This window comes from Astatotilapia calliptera, chromosome 8, assembly GCF_964374335.1.
Source record: "Astatotilapia calliptera chromosome 8, fAstCal68.1, whole genome shotgun sequence".
NCBI lineage: Eukaryota > Metazoa > Chordata > Actinopteri > Cichliformes > Cichlidae > Astatotilapia > Astatotilapia calliptera.
In genome coordinates, this window is record NC_137429.1 from 16,293,835 (window position 1) to 16,314,830 (window position 20,996).

Genomic DNA, 20,996 nt, shown 5'->3' on the forward strand with positions numbered 1-20,996 from the left:
TGAGTCAGTTGACCAGAGTGCAAAAAATTTACATTTTCACTCAAACTTAATTTGTTTCTCTTTTCATGTGTATCCTACTGCTAAGATGGGTGATTGAAAAAGAAAAACAACTATTTTTATAATGCAAAAAATATTTTTTTTTGGCGTTTGTAAACTCAATCTCCTCAGTCAGGGTCAAAACTGTAGCTCTGACTGTGCCTGAGGTGATTATAAAAGGGAGACCATACCAAAGTGATGTCAGTTTGTATAGAAGTATAGAAAACATAGTTAGGGATTACATTATTTTAAAAACAGGCACAACTGTAATTGAATATTTATGGAGAAAACGGAGAGAAGCACAATAAGCCAACTTTGACTACATGAAGCAAATTTAATGAGTGTAGATGCAATTTTTTATTTTTAAATAAAAAGTGATTCTTTTTAACAAAGATGGTCTCTGGATCTGGAACACATATCAATGTTACCTGAAGGCAACTATCTCTATTTCTCTTCTCATTTTATCATCAAATATCAGACACTTTGTTACTTTCACTGGCAGTTAATGGTTTTAATTATAATTCTTTGTGTCTGTGGTTAAATTCTGTGGTTATCAGGACTCCAGGTCTCTCCTCTTAGACGCGCTGTCTCTATCCAAGAATGAGTGTTTCTGTTTGGGTGTCAAGCTGGTGAGAGGAGCCTACATGGACAAAGAGAGAAAACTAGCGATGAAAGAGGGTCACCAGGACCCCATCCATCAGAGCTGGGAGGACACCAATGACAGGCTGGTAAGACAAAACGAAAACCTCCGGAGTATAACAATCGCCAATCATTTTTGATCTTGATTCGACTCTTGATACATTTCACGTCTGCTTGAACAGTTATAACGGATGCCTTGATGTGATGCTGGACGTCATGTCGCAGGAACCTGAGCGGTACAGGTTCATAGTGGCCACTCACAACGAGGAGTCAGTGAGATGAGCTGTGACACGCTGAGACAGCAACGTAATCGAGGTGGTATTTGATGTACAGAAAATCAAAAGATTGCTTTCATATACTTTAATGTGTGAAATGCTTATCAAATTTCACAAAAAAGGAAAACATGATGCTCAGAATTTTCTGTAACCTACAGGTGAGGATTTATAAAACTAGACTTAAGCAACAGATCCAAACTTCTCTACAGACTAAGCTGCTTTTGCAAGATTTTTGTTTAAAGCATAATCGAAATGCTTTTTTCCGGTTTTTATATAATAAATATAATTTCACACACACACACACACACAGTCCTCTTTATAGAGCCTCTGTAGCTTTAGTTAGCAGACAGACTGCATGTCTTTTCTTGTGAATTAAAGTATTGTACTTGTCCAAAGCATTGTACAAAATGCAATGACTTATATGTAGGCAACAAAAGATGTACCACTTTTTAATTCACCCTCAATCCACTGATAAGCATCTTAAAGCAGGTGGACTGAGACTGATTTTAATGATATGCTTTTAGTTTTCCATACATGTACTGAATTTATATTATCACTGCAAAAAAAACCCCAAACAAAAATCAAACAAAACACAACACTGTTTAATATTTATTTATTAATCTGTTAAAATAATAAAACTCCAGATTTATTCCAAGAAATTGACAGAAATGTAATATCACATTCTGCCGTTGCTGACACAAAGCAATGCTAACTGACATAGAAACAGCAGCAAAACAGTTTCATTGAGGGAGCACGGCCAAGAGCCAAACTCACAAAATGAGGTACTGATGTTGTCTTGGAATGAAGACCAGCTCTGCTGTAAAAACTGAAATCCACAAACTTCAAGCTCAGTAATTTCCTTGATTTTGATTCCTGTAACCGCCTCTCTGGTAACCCGACTGCTTCTGCTGGTAAGATTTCCCATCTGCGGTTGTACAAAGACAACAATCATCTCATTAGTGTTCACACAAATTCACTAAACTACAAGAAAAGAAGAAAAAAACAAACCACAAAGGTGTAATACTGATGGATGAATTTAAAATAGCATCTACTGCTGAAAAGAGAACCCAACCCAAATCTACCTCATTGACATAAAACAGGAAACGACCTCAGTGAAATTTAACATACCTCTCTGGTAGGATTGCTTCTGTTGGTAGCCACCTTTCTGATCTGTATGACAAATGAAAGCTAATTATCATCTAATAGCAAAAGTTGGAAAATAAATGGTTCAGAAAGGTTAGAAATAAGTTCCAGATTTAACGATCCCTAAGTACTGTGAGAACATGATGAACTTACCCCTGTTGAAGTAACCGCCATAGATGCCCTGTTTCAGGTCAGATACGCGCTCGTTGTTCTCCACCAAGTTGCCCAGTTTCTCTGCCAGCTTCAGAGCCATGTTCTGCAGAGACGTTGGCTCAGTGCGGTGCATCATCACCGTCTGTGTGGGCTGGTCGAGTGACGCCTGTTGGGAAGAGAAAAATGGGGGGATCCAAATTAAAGGCATATAAAAAGTAATCACAAATATAAACACTCTCAAATATAAAAGCCCCCATGAGACTGCTGTGTCTATATTTTCAGTCCACAGAACAGAAACGTCGAGTCCTACCATCAGCTCCTCGTTGATGATCATCTTGCTGATTATGCTGTGGACTGTGGGCATCTCCAATTCAAACATCTCAGACAGCGTAGCCATGCTGAAGGACAGACAAGCGTAGTAAAATTAAGGTTTGGCAGAACAGTGACCGATCATCTTTGGTCTGTGGGGAAGCTGCAGTGGTCTACAGAAATCTGTGGTTTAGTAAAGACTGATGAAACTAATACATCTGTGCTCACCTGATGGAGTCGTATACACTGCTGTAGGTGAACAGATAGGTCCTCAGTGACTCTTCTTGGATTTTCCTATTAAAAAAACAAAACATAAGGACGTCTAAGTGGGATTATCACACTGGTGAATGAACCAAGTGATGAACAGGGGCAGTGTATGCTAACCTGACGAGCATCTCGCGTACTCTCTGGATCTCAGGGAACAGGTCCCAAACCTTACTGTTCATCTTCTCATTGATGATGAAAGAGTGGCAGGTACGCCAGTCTCCCATCTTCATGGCTTTGCTGGCTGCCACCACGTGCTCCCTCATGCTCTCTGGGGGTCCTGGAGGACAAATAAAGCTGTGGTTATCCTCTGTGGATGAAACTTCCTGCTACAACGAGCTCTCGTGATGCGTTTCGTACCTAGCAGGGGCTGTCTCTCCCCGACCCTGAGCTGGTGGTGGAACTGCTTGCTGATCATCCGGCGGCGGGCATCAAACTCATGGGCGGCCATGTAGGGTATTTCCAGCAGCATGGCTGACACCAGGTACACACACTCCAGCAGCTCCAGGTTGATGTGCATGTGGAACGGCACCTATTAGGGAGGATAAACGTCACGATGCATGTGTGTATCATCTAATGGATGTCTGACACATCAGTGTTTTAAAAATAAAGACCCAAACATTTGTCGTTTCATTACAGCCTTGATTTCACACTATTGTGGACACAGGCAGCTGGAGACACCATGGAATAGTTGGCACATTAATGTGAGGTCAAGGCCCATTTAGGGAAAAAACAAAAAAGTAACTAGTCACCAAGTGCACATGAACAATTGTATGAAATCTTCTGGAAATCTGTCCTGCAGCTGTGAGAGAGGGGCCCAAAAATTCACTCACTCACAGAGTAAATCCAGGTTACAAGCAGGTCAACACTGACAGAGAAACCAACATGTTAGTTAGAGTTAACTGCTCTGGTCAGACAGCACTTACTTGTCTTCGCTTTTCAATCTTCTCCTGCTCTGCATTCCTCTCCTGCATGTTCCTCATGAGCAGACCTTGACCCAGCAGCTCCTTGGCACGGCCAGAGGACTGAATGTCCAGCAGTGCATTGTGGGCATCTTTAATCATGCCCTGCCTAAATGCACAAATGCCAAGTTGGACCATTGTTCTGTTGTACAGGATCTGGTAGGAGGGGGGAAAACGGTTAAAACAGGCGATCTGTATATACAACTAATAGTTAGAGTCAGAACACGTTCATATTATCTAAATAACTCTCAAATGTTTGAAGTTTTTCAGTCCGGCTTTAAGCCGTTTCATAACACAGAGACAGCTCTCATAAAGGTTATGAACGATATTCTGGTAGCGACGGACTGCGGTAAACACGTAGTGCTTATACTTCTAGATATGACTGCTGCATTCGACACAGTGGATCACGACCTGCTGATCTCTCGATTACAGCATTGTGTGGGCATTTCTGTCTTGGCACTCCTGTGGATAAAATCATATTTCTCAAACAGGAGCTTCTGTGTTAAGTTGGGTTCATCATCATCCTCTGTGGCCCCTCTGCCATGGGGTGTACCACAGGGATCTATTCTTGGGCCATTACCGTTTTCGTTGTATCTCCTGGCACTGGGTGCAATCTTTCGTAAACACAAAGTCTCATTTCATCTATATGCTGATGATTGCCAGCTTTATTTTTCTTTCAGTCGTTCTGATAGCTCCACAATTAGACTCCTGCTTGATTGCCTTAGCGATTTTAAGTCATGGATGGCTCTAAACTTTTTTAAATTTTAATGAACGTAAAACGGAAGCAATTCTGTTTGGCCCGAATCGTTCCTCTGATATCCCTGATGTTGACCTTGCTGCTCTGACCCCTCACCTGAAGAGCTCGATTACCAATCGTGGGTTAAAAATCGACTCTGCACTTACTTTTGATGGCCACGGGAATGGGGTGGTGAAATCATCATTCTATCAACTCAGGCGTCTGTCGAAGGTTAAACCTTTTCTTTCAAGGCGTGACTTGGAGACTGTTATCCATGCGTTTATAACCTAATAATAGGGGTTGGACTGGGCACTCTGACACGCCTGCAGCTAGTACAGAATGCTGCGGCATGGTTTTATCTGGTAGAAGGAAATTTGAGCACATTACTCTGGTTTGGGGTTCCCTTCACTGGCTTCCAATTGAATTTAGGATTCATTTTAAATTTCTTTTATTGGTTTTTAAATCCTTAAATGGTCTGGCACCTGCATATGTCTCATTTGCTGAAGCCCTATGTCCCCACTCGTTCGCTCCGGTCAGCTGAGCAGCCGTTACTCCAAGTCCCCAAATCACGGCTGAAACTGAGAGGAGACCGAGCGTCTCTATCGTGGCTCCAAAGCGTTGGAATAATCTTCCTCGAAGATTATTATTATATTATATTATTATTATTATATTAATAATCAACATCAGTGCTGGTTTTTAAATCCAGATTAAAAATGCATTTTTATTCGCTGGTTCAGTGGTTAACTGACTTGTATTTACTTATACTTATTGTTTTTGCTATGTTTATTATTTTATCGTATTTATTATTCTTATTGTATCTCTTATATTTCTATTGTTCAGCACTTTGGTCAGCCTTGTGTGTTTTTAAAGTGCTATATAAATAAACTATGATGATGACGATGATATGAAGAAATAATGATTACGAGTGCCTACCTGTACAGGTGGGTCAGCGTGTTGGATGTTGTCCTGCAGGTGACTCATCAGCATCAGGTCACGTGCCTGGTACCAGCGTGAGTGCAGAGCATGGTGATATATGTGGCAGAGGATAGCACAGGTACGGATACGGTCGGTGCGATCCTTGGCGTAGATGAACTTGCAGAGGCGGTCCATGATCACAGCGCTGTCCTCTCCCTCGCTCTCCTCCTTGTTCTCCTCCTTGTTCTCCTCCTTGTTCTCCTCCTTGTTCTCCTCCTGGTCCTGCTCGGACTACACAACAGAAAAACACTTCAGCACACCATTTTACACCTTATGCATAACATTTCATTAAACATCATAAAAATAGCATCATGATGCAGATGTTTGTCAAGAAAAGAAAGTTCTGATTCTGCACAGTGCCGTCTCTCACCTTGGTCTCTCCCTGCAGGCCCAGGCTGCGTCTGTGAGCTTTGTAGTCAAACTTGTAGTAGGTGTGCATGATTCTGCGCAGGTAGACACGGCAAATTTCTTCTGTGGAGCCTTTGTTCTCCATGTAGGTGAGCAGCCGGTCAACGATGCCACAAACCCTGCCCTCATCTTTGAGATTGTCAACGTATTCTGAAGGAAGATTTTAAAAAAAAGAGAGGAAAGAATAAGCAAAATACATCCATGTGAGCAGCAAATACAGCAATACAAATTTCAAGGGTGATGTAAATCCCACATTTTAGATTGCAACCCGTTAATCCACATTTACAGTCCTAACACATTCACCCTCACAGCAGTTAATAATCGTCACTCAGGTTTTGGCACCACTCACCCTGAGAGTGGGGATCAGTGTTCTGCATGATCTTTGTAAATTCTTCATCCATCCTTTCTACCAGGGTTAAGATGCATCCGCGCACCCTGAAAGGCTAACAAATACACACAAAGAAATGAATACCAGCCCATAGTTCACAAGACAGTTGATACAAATGCAGACAGTTCAACAGCTATGTGAGTGTTTTATTAGTCTAAACTGCTTTCTTTCTTTAAGTCCACAGATTGCTTGGGGTGGATGAGTGGGATCACCTGATCGGAGACGGCCAGATTCTCGCTGTCCTCTGCGATGTTCTCTCCAATGAAGATGTTGTTGTGCTCAAAGAGAATGTCCAGCAGCTCATCTATACAATCCAGACACTTTTTCCACATGTCAGGCTAAAAAAGGAGACAAGCCAGAAGAACCATAACTCAGGAACTCATTCTTTTCAATCCAAAATGTTAAACAGCACAAATAATTTTTGTGATGACTTGCAATTTTAAGATATTTCATGTAACATGAAACACTACAGTAAATCACAGGAACCCTTTTGGTTTTGTTGATACTGTAAGAATTAAAAGCAGTGTCACTCACTTTCATGAAGGCTGCCAGGTTGGGGTTGTAGTCGTACAAGGAGGCAATAATGTTGAACTTGATCTTGACCAGGATACCTTGGCCCAAGTTATTCTCTGCAGCGATGGCTGCCAGAGCATGAAATAGCTCAATTTGAGCCGCCCTGTCAGTGAGGGAGGAGAAAAAAGAAAAAAAGGAGTCAGGATTTGTTCAGGAGAAGAATTTCTCTGAAATTCATATACTGGACATACTTCCACATGACACGCCTGGTTTTACATTGACTGGATATCAACAGTCGTGTGAATACGTAACTTTTTTTAAATATATATTTTTAAGCTTTAGTGATAAATGCAGTCGTACCTGTCTGTTCCCTTTTTGCCTCTTGCTTGCAGGATCTCATTCAGCTTCTTCACCACCACCGCTGTGTTGATCTCGGTGCCTTTAGCAAACATTTTGGGTTTCTCCTGAATGGTCGCAATGGGGGAAAAAACAAACAAACTTAAAATTAAAAATACAAACAACGTGTTGAATAAACTCTTAGAGGCAAGTTTTTCTTTTTACAGTCATTGATTTTGTTAAATTAACCAGACAATTGCATGTTGATTTTATCACTGTCATTACTATAAATGAACACGTCGGCACTGAAACACAAACAAGCTAAACTAAAATAAGAAGCAGCACCAGTGCATCTATTCTTCTGTCCGGCCGGCATCAAGTCCAAACAGTTTTATGTTACCATCTGTTCTTTACCTTAACCAGAGGTACTCCTCTGTTAACCTTCTCCCAGCCTCCTTCCTCCTCAGCCTCCTCCTCAATTTGTTCTTTCTGTTTGGGCTTCTTCTTCCTCTCCTCCTTCCTGACTCCAGGCTTTTCAGTGTCCTGGGACCTGAGGACAGACGCAGTGTTTGGTAACAACACATTCACTCTACATGACTCTCTCTGCAGTAAAATTTGACTTAAAATCTAAAAAAGTGTCTGAACAGATATTCAAAGTATTTAGACCTTTTAACTTTGAGGAAGGTCACAAGACGCTTCCTCTTTAAGGCATTTTCTTCTTCCTTATCAGAGGTTTCACTCCTGCTGTCTGAGTCGCTTGGGCTCCAGTCTCCATCATCATCATCATCATCATCATCTTCATCAGAAGAAGAGGACTTATCCTTTTGAGAGAAGGGAAAAACTCAAAATCTTAGCTCAGGCATCCTCTCAAATAAACTGTGCAAGTATTTTGTCTTTCCCACCAGATCTTTTGCTGTAGTTTAGTTAAATGACCTCTTACCTCAGATTCCTTGGCAGTCTGAGAACGGTCGGTGGCTTCTGAAGGCGCCTCAGGCTTTTTCTTCAAGAAGGACTTTGATGACACCTCTCCTTCACTGTCAGAGGACGAGCCTTGTGGACCAAAAAGACAAATCAGACGATGCTGGCTCCTTTCCCCTCAGCACCAACACACATTGATCATCTCATCATTTGCAGCTAATCTTTGTACAGCACGTGAAAATGTGACTGACTGAAGCACAGAATGAAGTAATGAAAGGGGGCAAAAAACTCTTAAACTGAGTTTTTAAGTAATAATGTACAAAGTAAACTTCATAATTTACGTAAAACATTCTAAACTTCATTAGTTATAACTGATTAATCTGCTGCTGGAGTTTCTTCTGAGTAGATTAAAAACAGTCAAAAGTTTCAACCGAACAAACTTTTAAAATCAGCTTAGTTTTTGCAGTTAAACTTCAGATTCTGTATAATATATGTATAATGTATAATATATCATGGAGCTGGACCTTCAACAGTCCTTTTTAATAAGCCCATTTTCACTGGCAGCCTACAGGTTGATGTACAAGAATGATTGATCACTCATGATGAGACTTGACACGTGCACTACACATAGACACATTTCACCTATGCCCCTATTGAATCCTATGCTTTCCGGGTTGAATCCTTTACACATAACCTGTATAAACAACCAGCTCACCAGAGTCCTCTGGCTCCTTCTCCTCCTCCTCCTCATCTGCAGACTCCTGTGGATTCTAGCAGGGAGAGAGAGACAAGACATTCTGATAACTGCTTTTTTTAAGGCTGAAATTCATATAAATTCTAATACACCAGATTAAATAACACCAGAAGGAAGCTGCTCAGCACATTGACAGTCTTTTGACCACAGAACAGATCTGATGAGACCTAAGTTTACACCCCCCCCCCCAGAGATTCATACAATGCATAGAAAATAAACATGAAGATTTAGTCTTTGACTTTACCTCCTTGTATGCTGCTATTTCTGACTCAAAGTCTCTGTTGTACTTGCGGATCTTCTGACGCAGGGTGCTGAGAGCTTTTGCATTGTTCTTGTTCATCTTCTTCTTCCCCTCTTTATCCTCCCAAAGCTGTAAAAATAATGTTAAGTATTTGATTAGGACAAACACAATGACAATTAAATCATTAAATTGCAGTTTAATTTTTTGTCCAAGCTACTAACCTGGTTCAAGTAGTCCTCTAAGTCAGCCAGAAGGCGGATATAGAAGGGAGGAATACCCTCTTTATCCACTATATTCTTGCTTTTAAGGAAGGCTCGACAAAGCTGCTCAAACTCCTCCAGACACTTGGACATGTCTCGAATCTTCATAGCGTTGCGGATAGTCTTTATGAGGTTCGTCAACTCTTCAAACCTAAGATTCAAGAATAAATTTAGTCAAAAGAAAGAAAAAAGGGGCAAAATTTTGTATAGACTTTAAAGTTGTGACCTTTTAAAAATACCACACCAACCTTTTATCTTTGGCGCTGCGCACCACTCTTTTTGTGTCCTCCTCATCGTCGCTAAGAAGCAGCGACCTGTGAAAACCAAGTGCACAAGTCAGATCTTTACAGGAAGAACAATGTGTGTGATGAGTTTGTGATGAGATTTATTCCAAGTTTCACTTACTGCTTGAAAGTGGCTCCGGGTGCTTTATCAGTGATCTCATCGTCAGATGAGGACTCCTCTGACTCACTGTCAGACCTGGCAAAGAATCGAGACATTGCTGAAGGATGCTGTCAATCTGTAGAGAAATACAAAGTAATGAGTGGTATTACAGAGATGCAGCTCCAGATTCTACGTGTGGTATACCAGCACATATTCAGCTGACAAAGATATTCACTGTCAAACAGATGTGTGCCAAACTTGTTTTTCAGGAGCCACTACCAACAAACCAGCAAATACACACTGAATATTTCGTCCTTGACATTTGTGAGGTTACCTTAAACACAAAGTCTTCTTACTCTTCAACAATAAAACATTAACTGTCTTGAGTTTACCTGGTGATATTCTCATGCACGAGGCGATATTCTCACGAGGCGACTGCGAAAACGGCAAATAAACGTCACCACGCAGATGTTGTTTACAGGACAAGAATCAATGATCTGGGGAATCATGTCTTCATTGTTGTTCCCCTCGTACATTTTATTATTCCAATTTCAGCATTTTCGCCCCACAAATAAAGCATGCAGTTTGCTTTGTGTGCACTCAAATGGAGTCGAGCCAACTAGCATCACCTGTGGCCAAGTGCCATAGCCTACAGTCAGATCAACTTCTGACACATCTGCACCTGGCTCTATTACCATGTTTGAATTATAATTTTATGCACAATATAATTGTAACTTTCACTGTTTTTTGTTCTTGTGGATCTCGCAAATAAACCTTTAAACTAAATAAAATGGTACCAAAATTAAATTAGCACTCCTATTGTTCATAATGATTTTAATATTTTTTTCCATAACAAAGAAATATGTCTCCAGCAAACATTACACATTAATCCTTGACTGGTGTTGCAACATCACATCCTCTTATCATAGTCTCATAGTGTTTTCTCTGAAAAACATTTGAAATGATGGGATAACTGATTAGCACAGCTAGCGAGAACTGTTTGGTTAATTTAACAAACATTTGTGAGGAGATAGGACATACAGTAAATGTACAGCAGTTAGACAATAATTAGTAAGCAATAGAGTCAGTGTGATTAAGTAGACCTTGTGAAAGTGAGTAACTCTTGTGTGCCAGTTGGTGTGTCATGTGTTTTGGAGTTTTTAGGTGAGTTCATTTTAAAACGTCAACTTTCTAAGTTAAGAATATTCATAAGTTAATTTCCCCAAATTACATATGACCTCTATTTTGTAGCTGGATCCACTGACGTATCACATAGTAGCTGGAGCAGTCTCAAATGGAGAACAGCTCACTGCTGCCACCTGTGGCCAACTGCCATAGCCTACAACCAGATTACATCTGTAATCGCTCTCTGCACAAGAAAAGTCAACACACACTGTGCGGTACCACTCTCCACAGCAGGTGCATTCAATCTGAAAGAAAAACTATGTTGTCAGAGTAATTTATCTAAAGTCAGGTTGCTGAATGAAGTTACTGCAGATAAGGCTTTTCCTTAGCTGTGGATCGCTCAATGTGTTCTGCATCCTCAGCTTCTTCTGTGCTCCTAGGTGTAAGCCCTCAACTTTCTTAGTGTTCAAGTTGAACATTGTACATTTAGTCATTGGTGTTGAAGTAATCAAACAGTCTGCCTTTAAATCCAGGGTGTCATCCAAATTGAAACACTTGGCTTTGAGGTTCACTGTACCAAAGCTTTGACGGTTTAAAGAATCAGAGAGCCCGCCCACCACAGGCAGACCTGAAAGATCTTTAGTCTCACAGCTGCCGCTGCCAGAAGCGTCATCATGGGTTTCAACCTCCTTGCCACTATGGTCCTTGGCATCTGTGTCACATTATGCTTTGATAGATCGGGACGACTTCAGAATTGTTGTCTTTAGGGCTGGTGGTTAGATTACTGACTTCAGGTGTGGAGGGCTTGTCTGAAGACCCCGGGCGGATGTTGCACGAGCTTGTTTCTGACAAAGTTATGGTTCCATTGGGCCTGGAGGTATTGTGGTGACTGTCATTTGGGTTCACCTCTGATAAAGTTATTGTTCCATTTGGCTTGGAAACACTTTGGTGACCGTCACATGAGCTCATTTCTGTCAGTTATTGTGCTATTAGGCTTTGAAGCAATTTGGCTACTTTCACTATGGACCGTTTCCAACAAAGTTATTGTGTCACTCTTCTTGGAAGGTGGTTGAGAATCAAAAGTGTTGCTCTTGAGGTCTTCCCCTAATACAGTGCTGCCACTGCTTTTATGCAGAGGATGCAAATGGAGCACATTGCCTTACAGATGAGCAATTTTGATGTGGGATGTTTCAGTGGTGCCAAAAGCTGCCGGACCTGAAGTTCCTGTCCCAGCTTTGGTGCAGCTTACAATAAATGGAGGAAGATCAGGTGTCTTATTCTGAGAGTAGGAAACTGAAGCAGTAGTATTTAAATCATTAGACATGCTCAGATTAGCGGCCTGCATGACATTAAATGTCCCATTCCCAGAGTTTGATGCTTTTGCTGGTTTATCGGTAGCGGCTCCTGAAAAGCAAGTTTGCCACACATCTGTTTGACCATCACCAGTCAATCTGAAACACTGGTGTTGTGCCAAAAACTGATTGCCTGCCAAAAACTGATTTCCAATGTTTCCGTGTATTTTTTATGTGTAATATAGTTAGGTATGTTGCTAAAAAGACTTTGGTGAACAGGTATTACAAAGGAGTTATATATAAAACTTAAAAAATACCCGTTTCTCAACTATCATTATAACTGTGTTATTGTACTTACATTATAATCAATCAAGTCCCTTTTGTCCACTTAAAATATGTTTACAGAACTATTGTTGCCTTTGTTGCAATTTCAGCTGTCCTCTTGGCCAGATTACTCTTAAAAGAGGCATTTTTAAAGTCAACAAGAATTTTTTTTAACTGCGAAAATACAGGATTTATAAAAGTCATTGCCAAAAACTGATTGCTAGAGGAATGTTGTTTGTCGCTCAAGATGACTTGATATCATTCATGAGGGATACATTTGATATATGTTTCACATATTATAGACCAACAAGTTATTTATAGCAGTTTAAATATAGGCAGTTTTTAAACTTAAATGTTTTAATTATTTTCCAGAAAATCGTCCACCGGCCTTATAGTGCTGACACTTAAATACGTCTATACCGCAGAATATTAGCCTAATGCTAGCAAACAGACTGGATTACAGTCGACAAAAGAAATGAAAACCAAGTTGCAGTTGGGCTTACACGCCTTACCCAGAATGCTTTCACGGCAAATAAACGAAAATACAAAAAAGTCGCACACTTAGTGAATTAAACTCACCTACAACCTAGTAAAAGTTATTCCGCGGTGTTTAGTTTGAGCTGTTTAAAAATCCAGTTTTCTTGTCGAAGGAAAAGAAAATGCGTGCAGCACTCTTACCGGGCAATTTCGTCAGAACAGGAAGTACTCTGATGATCAACAACGTGAATAGTCCGCAGCACTGAAGGCTCTCCGCTCACAGCGCCACTCAGCGGCTGAAACAGTGCATTTAAAAATCCCATTCTGTTGTTCTCACGGGAGTTTGGAGAAAAAAAACGAATCGTTGGTCTCCACTTTTTCCTTAGCTGATTCACCACTGCTTCCGAGGAAAGGGATTACACCAGCAAAACTGGACAAAAGTAACAGTGAAAGCATTACATACGGGTAAAGTTTTAACAACTCTACCTTTATATAATATTGTATTGGAAAACCTTGCTTTTAAATCGCAGTGCATGGTAAATATTTGCCTACACCGTATTCTTGTATTTATAGAGATATACCAGTGTGTTGAATAACCTGAGATAAAGATATCCAAAGTCACAGGGTTTCACTGGAAATTCAATATTTTTAACAATAGAATATTAATCTATTATACAATATTTAATTTCAGTGGTGGAATGCCAGTAGCTATGCGTGTTGAATATGCTGATGTTTTATTTATACCCGGCAGCTTGACAATGAGTATCAGTATTTGAGTACAGTAATTCTAAATCGCAAAGACTGAAATTTCCAAATACTGAAAAAAAGGTGTTCAAATGTGTCCTCCCAGCAGAGCACTCTCCAAAGTGTTAGACCAACCAAATGAAAGACCAACACATATTATTAAATTTATTAGAGTTGAAAATAAACAGTGTAATGTTAAACACACAAACAGACAAAATCTCATCCTCACTGCAAAATAGAAAAAAACAAAAAACATTTCTACTTTAGTGAGTAAATTATTTTACGTAATTATTAACATTTAAAAACAGCAGATATGCTTTAAAGTATTAACACCGGGATTTCACTGGGACATCTTGTTTAGTGTATTTCAGCAACTCTAGAAGAGAAAAAGAGGAAAACTTAATTATGTTCCTACAATAAAAGATTGCTTGTGTAACATAAATAACATAACCAAAAAGGAAAAAAAAAAAAGAGGATCACTTGATAATACTGAGTATATGATATGATTTGATTGAGTAAAGTCCAAATTCTTCAAGTTGTAATGTCTCCTGACTTCTTAATAATTTCTACAATTTAGACCCATATAACCACAGTAACAGGCCATCTGATACCTTCTTTCAGCCTTGTGTTTTCTTCTGATATCAGTTTAAGTTGTTCTTCAAGCTCAGCACATTTTGCGCAACCTGAAAAACAGTTTGCATCATTAATTAAAGAGGACAAATGGGAAATTGTAACGCCCACAATTTACAGTCTATGCTAATTATTTTCACCATTGTCTTTAAATAGCAATTGATATACTGGGACATTGTATGAATACATAGGACTTAACAATCTTGTGTTAGTTGTTGTTGTCGTTTAATGTTCACAATTGTATGACATGAAATTAAAATCCAATTAACACATAATAATAACAACACAGAGTAAAAGTAACCTTCAGACAACATGAACACGTGATTTTAATAAACACAAAACAACCAAATTGGTTCTGAGTACCAACAGTCCACTAGAAATTACACAGCTGAGACTTGTCTCCTCAGCACTCTCAACTTACTGTGGATTTGGGTTTTAGGTAGTGGTGCTTTATTGCTGATTCCAGGCTGTTTCAGGGGCCTGGCTCTGTTGGGAGCATTACACGCTTTTGAGGGTTCACTCATACATGCTGGCACTGCAGCCTCTTAAAGCATGAAAGCACCACAGGAGTTCACTACAGGTTACTGCGCTCGTGAAGCTGTTCAGCAGCATAAATCACATCAAACTTTGGCCAACTGCCCAACAGTTAGTGGAAAAAGCCAACAAACCCTTTGGCATATCAGGAAATCTGCACTGATTAGTTTATCTTTAGAAAACACAGTGAAGTACTGTTCTATACCTGTGACTTAGATAAAGTTCAAACCATGTCACAAGTTTCAAGTGCAGAAATTCCAGTAAATTTCCAACATACCTTCTCCTTGAGCTTTGGCAGGCAAAGCTCTCTTACTGGGCTGCTTGAGGATTGTCGCTTTGTTTGTAGCATCACTGGCAGATACTGGAGCTCCGACACTATTGCATGGATCAGAAGCATCTGCAAAGGGTGGAAAAAAGAAAAATCTACATGACTGTACACTTACACTTAGGTTTCAAGCTTCATGCAAATACCAAAAATACCAAACAAAGCTGTTAAAAAGGCTGCAATACTAGAGCATGATTTTCTTATTTATTTACCCATTTTCTTCCTCTTTGACACTAGCAAACTGTCAGCTCTGGTTAGAGGGTGCTTCTTTGCTTGTGAAGTCTTGGTCACAGGGTTAGTTGCTATGTAGACAAAAAGGAGAAACTGTTACAGAAAAATAAATGAACACATCTTTCACAAAAATCAGATACATTTCTACAGTAATTTCCTTCTCTATAAAAAGCCTGAAAGACCACAGAAGACAACTAAAGCAGATGATCACAGAATTATTTCCATGGTTAAAAACAAAACAACTTCACAACATCTACCAAAGTCCACAACACGCTGGAGGAAGTAGAGGATCATTGTCAAGACCTCCAGTCAAGAGAAGCCATTTATAAATGGAAATACAGAGAGTTTACAATGAGGTGTAAAACCACTAGTTACACTCAAGAACAAGAAGGCAATATTAAACCAGAAAACACATAGAAGTTTGGCATCAGCTGCATTTTTATCAATTTTCCCCCCCCTCGAGTATCAGAAGAAAGGCAACTTTACTGTGTATCTGAAGTGAGGGCAAATTGAAACTTTCTAATGTACAGATACAGTTTGACAAATGTGTGAGTACCTGTAGGTCCACAGAGCTTGTCGGTACTTGAAGAAATTGCTGTACTGCTTCTTGTTAAAGGTGGCCTAAGACACATAGTAGCTCTCTGGATCCCTGATGGGATTCCACTAAACTGCGATCTTTGTGAGCCACAAGCGGGCAGCTTGGATCCTGGTATTGGTACAAAGGGGAAGACAGAGATGCCCCGGACGCACCGTGCGAACACACAGATACAGTACATAGTTACACTGAGGTTATTAAACACATGATTATGGGAATAACAAAACTGGGACCTATGCAAACAAAGGTATACACTTCCTACCTGTTGCTGTAGCACGCAGGTTGTAGCAGGATGTTACTCCTGTGGTCTTAAATACACACACACGAAAAGAGGACGTTAACGACAGACTGTCAAGTACATGGATGTACAGCTTTTAATCAGTACAAAATAAAATGGAACAAATAATAACTAATAGGTTCAACCTGTGTTCATTTTCTCAGATGGTAATATCAACATTTTGCAAACATTTAAGTCCTACCCCCTGGGGTGCATCAGGGGCAGTGGCAGCAGTGTTTCTTGAAGCTTCAGCTTGGGTTCTTTGTCTTTTCGTAGGTAAGTTGGATGCCACTGTATTCAACCTGGCTGGAATTGAGGAATGTGACTTTGATTTCATCAGCTGAGCTCCAGCTTTTGGGGGAGGGCAAAGGGATTTAGCAGCTGGCTGTTTCAAGATTGTTTTACGGTCACAGACAAGGTTTGATGGGTCTGATGGCACCTGATCAGCTGGCTTCCTGGGACCATCTGTGTACAGCTTCTTCTGTACTGCTAGGTGTAAGCCCTCAACTTGCTCAGTGTTCAAGTTGAACATTGTACATTTAGTCATTGGTGTTGAAGTAATCAAACAGTCTGCCTTTAAATCCAGGGTGTCATCCAAATTGAAACACTTGGCTTTGAGGTTCACTGTACCAAAGCTTTGACGGTTTAAAGAATCGGAGAGCCCGCCCACCACAGGCAGACCTGAAAGATCTTTAGTCTCACAGCTACCACTGCCAGAAGCGTCATCATGGGTTTCAACCTCCTTGCCACTATGGTCCTTAGCATCTGTCGTAACATTATGCTTTGATAGATCAGGGGCAATGTCAATATTGTTGTCTTTAGGGCTGGTGGTTAGATTACTGACTTCAGGTGTGGAGGGCTTGTCTGAAGACCTCGGGCGGATGTTGCATGAGCTTGTTTCTGACAAAGTTATGGTGCCATTGGGCCTGGAGGTATTGTGGTGATCGTCACTCGGGTTCACCTCTGATAAAGTTATTGTTCCATTTGGCTTGGAAGCACTTTGGTGACCGTCACATGAGCTCATTTCTGTCAGAGTTTTTGTGCTATTAGGCTTTGAAGAAATTTGGCTACTTTCACTCTGGACCGTTTCCAACAAAGTTATTGTGTCGCTCTTCTTGGAAGGTGGTTGAGAATCAAAGGTGTTGTTCTTGAGGTCTTCCCCTAATACTGTGCTGCCACTGCTTTTATGCAGAGAATGCTTTTCAAAGGTGGCGTTCTGCACAGCAAATGGAGCACATTCCTTTAAAGATGAGCAATTTTGATTTGTGATGGGGGATGTTTCAGTGGTGCCAAAACCTGCCTGACCTGAAGTCCCATCTTTGGTGCAGCTTACATTAAATGGAGGAAGATCAAGTGTCTTATTCTGAAAGTGGGAAACTGAAGCAGTAGTATTTAAATCATTAGACACGCTCAGATCAGCGGCCTGCACGACATTAAATGTTCCATTCCCGGAGTTTGATGCTTTTGGGTTTGGCTGTGTCGCATAGTTTTTCAACTCATCGTTTACTTTGTGACAAGATTCCACAAGTTCTGAGGGGGCGTCCTTTTGACTACTACTACACTCCCTATTCGATGTAGACCTTACACTCTGAGCTGACGTGTCATTGGACGAGGTTGTGTCATGTGTAACATTAGCTGGTTGACTGCTGAATGTATCATCAGGTGATGTTGAGCTCATCTTCATATTTTGTCCACTGGGCTCGTTGGCTGACTTTGCTTCATGGCTGGCAATCAGGTCTTTAATGATAGCTTCAGGTTTATCAGAAAACTCCACAGGCTCTTCCCGGATCTCTGAGGTAACTTTTTGATTAGCACTGCACTCCACATTAGAGTCTGCAGGTATGTCACTAGAAGATATTATTTCTCGAGTAACATTAGCAGGATTTTTCCCAAGTGTATCCCCTGCCGATGCTTGACTCGTCTCTATATTATATTCACTGGGCTCTGATGAAGACTTGCTATTTTCCAAAACACTTCCCATAGTAATATCCAAAGAGGTTTTTTCTGTGCTTTCCCCCACACACTTGTCGGATTGTACACTTGTACTTAGCAATTTTTCGCCCGAGATGACATCTGAACTGCTAGGCTGTGCCGCGATTTTTCCACTTTCCATTCCATTAAAAGACCTGTCGCGTTTCAAATCAAGCGGAGGAAGAGCCTGAGTCACATCCATGGAGGTGGTCTGTTCTCCTGATGATAATGGTGAATCACGTGTAACATCAAGGAGAGTAATTTCTGGCAAGAATTTGTCAAGTATCAGCCAGGGGACCGGAGCATGCTTGTTCTGAGAGGCATCAATCATTTTGACATCTGGGTCTGTAATCTCTGTTGTTGCCATATGTTGTGAAAGATCAGGAGGATGAATTTCAGGAATATTTATTTTAGGGCTTGTGCTTGCAGAAGTTGCAGGTGCGCTGTCAGGAGCAGGGGAGTCATTTCTAGTAAGCTGTATGGTAGAATCACACATAGAATCAAATAGGGTCACTTCTGGCAAGCATTCGTCACCTAGAAAGGACACAGGACCATCCATGTCACTGAATAATTGCCCAGAATAGCTACTAGGGGGATCTGAGTTTAACTGTTGGACAGAACCTTTTGTTGATTTTTGACAATCTGCTGTGGCTGCACCAAAGGAGAAAAGAGAAAGTGTCTGACGACGATTATTTTCATGTGTTGAACTTTCTGGAGATTTGTTGCCGATATTTAAGTATTTTAAAATTGGTGTCAGAGCAGACTGGAAAGAAATCCGTGACTTTGGCTTGCTGCCTGTTGGAGCAGGGGTTGAAAAGGTGCAGGTGTCAGAAAGAGGCTTGTTTTCTTCATGGGGCCATTTGAGTTTAGAAGTCCCAGCTTTAACAGTGCCCCCGGGTGGAATGTTTTCACAGCACTCATCGGCATCTGGATTTTCCCGAATGTATAAGCCTCGCCCAGTTGGTTTGTTGGCCATGGATGGTGATGCTTCTTCTCTCACAGAATAAATGAAGGGCTTCTTATTTAAAACAGAGGGCAATACTCAGACTCCACACATATTATCAGCTGTCTCAGACTCCCTGTGCCTAAAATAAGAAAACAGAGCTTGACTTCATTGGCTTATGTAGGCAACTGAATGAAAAAGTCTCACTGCTGAATTATTTTACAGCTATTTTATTTATACAAACTAGATATTAAAACAGCAAAATCAAAATGCAATTTAGCACCGACAGTAACGGACGACCATGTAATCTCAACTTGTGCTGAGTTTCTAATGTTACACCCCCCAAAAAAACAAAACCCATGTCAATTTATTTTAAACCAGTAAAACTAGAGATTAGGTAACGCATACAGCAACATCATAGCTTAGGAACACAGATTTGGTTTTTAACGTAGAGTTACGGCGGTTTTAGGTTGGAAAACGTTGCTTTCCGATTGTTTACTATGTCATATTTACGATAAATAGTTATTTCATTCATGTAATGCTCGGAACACGAGATCATCTTGAACGAGCATAGGTTAAGCTAAAACCTTGTAACGTTTGTTAGAAGAACGGAACCAGCTCTGCTTACCTGTAAACACGAACTTCTTAGCGGATGTTTATAGATGTGAAACTGTTTTAGTCTCAACGAGATTCTGGTTTGATAAGACAAACACGGATACTACAAAATAAATATCAGCATAAACTCTGAAACGTTTATCTTGTTAACCAACGAAGCGCCTGTCTAGTTCAAAATGTCAGTTTCCTTCACGCTCATTGGATGGTTTACACCAATCATAACGCAAGGATTCTTCTTCTGTGTTTAATCGTGAATTAGCGTTCATGCACAGACGATAGCGTTACAGTGCCATCTAACGTTGTTTTGAAAACATTTCGTGACCTTTAAAGTGTGCTTAAGTGGGCTGGGCCAGTGAAACGCTCCTTTCAATCAGTGTGTAAATAAGGTTGACTACACATGTAATCCATCTTAACGTAAAAAAGGAATGCAATTTCAACAGTATGTCTCAGTTTTTCTACATCATAGAAAAAAATGCAGCTATAGCAAATGAAAGAAATGTGCCAGTATGACTATTTGGGCTTAAACGAGAAGAAATACATATGTAAAATTATAGAAAAAGCTCACTGGCACCACTGTAAAAAGACAAATAACAAAAAACACCCCCCCCCCCCCAAAAAAACCCCCCCAAAAAACCCAGAAATGTCTGAATGATTATATAATAGCATTTAACTGCTTCTGTCATTTAATTCCTTTTTAACCATGCACACACTGTAAAAACACATACATTTTTATAGTATAAGGAACTTCCCTGTCATTTAAACGATTAAATGTGTCACCTGATTACTTTAGTGTACTGCGGGTGAAGCTCTTTATCAGTAGGAAAAGTTGTACAAAAGTTGTCAATGCAGTGGGCTGCATTGAAGTCTTTGTCGTGGCGATTTTGGCTTCCAGACATTATGATTGATACCACTGCTCCAGGAGGTTTAAAACAGTATTCATTATAACATTGTGCGCAGCTCTCTGATCTGTTTCTTTTTAGATTCCCCTTTAGTTTTCTACACCGTGCATGATAGGTATGTCAATTCAAACTGTTCTACCATGTTTGAATAGACATTTAGGAAAAGAAATAGAGTAGGGGTTAGAAATGAGTTTATTAGGGTGGCAACTCAGGTTGAACAGTTTGGAGAAGAAATGTTTTCGTGACTGCTCATACAAGGGAACTCGTGTTTCTTTGTTTTGTTTTGTTTTTTTAAATTGAGATTAATTGTATCAACACTG

At 40.3% G+C, this 20,996-nt stretch overlaps 2 protein-coding genes across 4 annotated transcripts; both read right to left on the bottom strand.

The window, feature by feature from the left end:
- Positions 1-1,547: 1,547 nt before the first annotated feature.
- LOC113019314 (eukaryotic translation initiation factor 3 subunit C-like) lies at positions 1,548-13,151 on the bottom strand. 2 transcript variants are annotated; one of them, XM_026162921.2, is made up of 23 exons: positions 13,015-13,151; positions 9,716-9,830; positions 9,559-9,624; positions 9,272-9,461; positions 9,054-9,179; positions 8,771-8,825; positions 8,078-8,187; positions 7,804-7,958; positions 7,552-7,687; positions 7,162-7,265; positions 6,823-6,964; positions 6,501-6,626; positions 6,250-6,343; positions 5,863-6,050; positions 5,451-5,723; positions 3,746-3,937; positions 3,180-3,351; positions 2,940-3,099; positions 2,784-2,849; positions 2,557-2,644; positions 2,247-2,412; positions 2,079-2,120; positions 1,548-1,875 (listed from the first exon to the last, which is right to left on the bottom strand). In XM_026162921.2, exons 2-23 carry the CDS (start codon positions 9,808-9,810, stop codon positions 1,799-1,801), a joined length of 2,823 nt encoding a protein of 940 aa, XP_026018706.1. In that variant the 5' UTR covers positions 9,811-9,830; positions 13,015-13,151; the 3' UTR covers positions 1,548-1,798. The 2 variants fall into 2 exon arrangements, with proteins under 2 accessions (XP_026018706.1, XP_026018707.1); XM_026162922.2 differs by having other exon boundaries at positions 13,114-13,146.
- Positions 13,152-13,807: 656 nt separating this feature from the next.
- On the bottom strand, positions 13,808-20,000 carry LOC113019313 (uncharacterized). 2 transcript variants are annotated; one of them, XR_013910773.1, is made up of 9 exons: positions 19,791-20,000; positions 16,451-19,304; positions 16,234-16,279; positions 15,933-16,082; positions 15,358-15,447; positions 15,098-15,217; positions 14,708-14,772; positions 14,268-14,339; positions 13,808-14,032 (listed from the first exon to the last, which is right to left on the bottom strand). XR_013910773.1 is itself a non-coding variant. In XM_026162920.2 (8 exons), exons 2-8 carry the CDS (start codon positions 19,193-19,195, stop codon positions 13,983-13,985), a joined length of 3,273 nt encoding a protein of 1,090 aa, XP_026018705.2. In that variant the 5' UTR covers positions 19,196-19,304; positions 19,791-20,000; the 3' UTR covers positions 13,808-13,982. The 2 variants fall into 2 exon arrangements, 1 of the variants encoding a protein (XP_026018705.2); XM_026162920.2 differs by lacking the exon at positions 14,708-14,772.
- Positions 20,001-20,996: the final 996 nt, after the last annotated feature.

Coding starts and splice junctions, on each gene's coding strand:
- LOC113019314 (XM_026162921.2), bottom strand. CDS start 9,810: ATGTCTCGATTCTTTGCCAGGTCTGACAGTGAGTCAGAGGAGTCCTCA. Junction 7,688..7,803: donor ACCTTCCTCAAAGTTAAAAG/GTCTAAATACTT, acceptor GTCTGTCCTCAG/GTCCCAGGACACTGAAAAGC. Junction 6,051..6,249: donor CACTGATCCCCACTCTCAGG/GTGAGTGGTGCC, acceptor ATCTTCCTTCAG/AATACGTTGACAATCTCAAA.
- LOC113019313 (XM_026162920.2), bottom strand. CDS start 19,195: ATGGCCAACAAACCAACTGGGCGAGGCTTATACATTCGGGAAAATCCA. Junction 16,083..16,233: donor CCTGCGTGCTACAGCAACAG/GTAGGAAGTGTA, acceptor TACCAATACCAG/GATCCAAGCTGCCCGCTTGT. Junction 14,340..15,097: donor TGCCAAAGCTCAAGGAGAAG/GTATGTTGGAAA, acceptor ACTGTTTTTCAG/GTTGCGCAAAATGTGCTGAG.